Genomic DNA, 1,465 nt, shown 5'->3' with positions numbered 1-1,465 from the left:
GTACACACTGCTCCGTAATGTGACATTATGTACACACTGCTCCGTAACGTGACATTAGTCAGTTTTTATGAAAGTATTTTTAAGAATCTTGACCTCTGTTGAACCCTGCAGAACAGATGAAGTCCCTGAAGGGATTGTGAAACTTTTTCCCTCCACCTGGTAGTAACACGTGTTTGCTGACTGTGCATTACTTTTGTTTTGTCTGTGCAGTATAAAGATGATCATGGAGGCTGAAGCTGAAGCTGAGGCCATCAGGGTGAGTTACAAGCCAACAAGAGGAACAGCGTGCAGGATATTTGTGACGTACAGCAGAAAAATTGGAGATTTGTAACAGAAATATGTGAAACACTCCTTCAGATTAAAGGTGAGGCAGAGGCCTTTGCTGTCGAGGCCAAAGGTCGCGCTGAAGCGGAGCAGATGTCGAAGAAGGCCGAGGCCTTCCAGGAGTACAAGGATGGAGCCATGGTGGACATGCTGCTGGAAAAACTGCCTCTGGTGAGAAGAAGCATCTTCTACCAAAAGATTTTACCACCTGGTGTCGTCTTGTGAGCTAAAGATGTATGAGAAGGCCTGTTCTCTGCCTCTGACTTACTTCCTGTAATAAATAAATGCATTTAGTTTCTAGTTTTAATGTTTTGCGATGCTTGTCTCACATCAGATGGCAGAGGAGATCAGCAAGCCTCTGTGCAAAGCCAAAAAAGTCACCATGGTGTCGAGTGGAGGAGGAGCTGTGGGAGCAGCCAAACTGTCAGGGGAGGTTCTGGACATCATGACCCGCCTCCCCGACGCCGTGGAGAAGCTGACCGGAGTCAACATCTCTCAGGTAAGTCCCTCAGTGAAGGCGTTCACTCCGTGGGCTGTGTGGAGTCAGCCTTCACACTAGAGCCTTCTTGTTTCTCTTTATTCTTTCTGTTCTTCCAGACCTCTTTTGTCATGCGATTATTTCTGCACACTCTGTGCTGTTTTAACCACTCAAGTGTCAGAAATGTTCAGCTCATTCAGTCCAGCAACGACTTCTGTTTTTTGTAACGTTTGTATTTTTCAAAGTATTTAACTTTATATAAAGTTTGCCCGTAGAAAGACATCAAGAGCTCTAATTATTTTAAAGACACTGTTCTTGGTCTATTTTTGTCTTCTTATGCCACTTTTAGATGTTTTGCTACTTTTAATTGGCATTTTATTACTTTCCGTGTTTAGTGTTCTTCTCTGTGAGCTTTAACAACTCAGTTTCAGCTTCTTCAACAGATTTCAGCAACATGAATCTGTCCTCAGAGCTGTTTTTTCACAGAAATTGCATTTTCTCCAGTTTTTCACTGTAATTTCTTTCTTCCTCTCCATCCTCCAGGTGTCTTCTCGTACCGGCTGAAGAGAAGGAGCCAAACAGGAACCACGTAGGCAGATTTGATGTCCCTCTCAGCTGCCTGGATTCCCTACATACAGACCCTTTCCAAAAAATTAGAATATC

The 1,465-nt window shown here is 43.7% G+C and overlaps 1 protein-coding gene across 1 annotated transcript in view; it reads left to right on the top strand.

Moving 5' to 3' along the window:
• Positions 1–1,465, top strand: part of flot1a (flotillin 1a) — a 6,850-nt gene extending 5,385 nt beyond the window's left edge. The window contains exons 10-13 of the mRNA XM_037693394.1: positions 211–256; positions 358–495; positions 659–823; positions 1,346–1,465. Of these exons, the coding sequence (XP_037549322.1) occupies positions 211–256; positions 358–495; positions 659–823; positions 1,346–1,366 (370 nt within the window). The 3' untranslated portion in view covers positions 1,367–1,465. The remainder of the gene's footprint in view (positions 1–210; positions 257–357; positions 496–658; positions 824–1,345) is intronic.

Source organism: Nematolebias whitei, chromosome 19 (assembly GCF_014905685.2).
Source record: "Nematolebias whitei isolate Nwh7 chromosome 19, NemWhi1, whole genome shotgun sequence".
NCBI classification, from domain to species: domain Eukaryota; kingdom Metazoa; phylum Chordata; class Actinopteri; order Cyprinodontiformes; family Rivulidae; genus Nematolebias; species Nematolebias whitei.
Note: the sequence above shows the minus strand (reverse complement) of the source record. Positions and strands in the feature narration are given on the sequence as shown.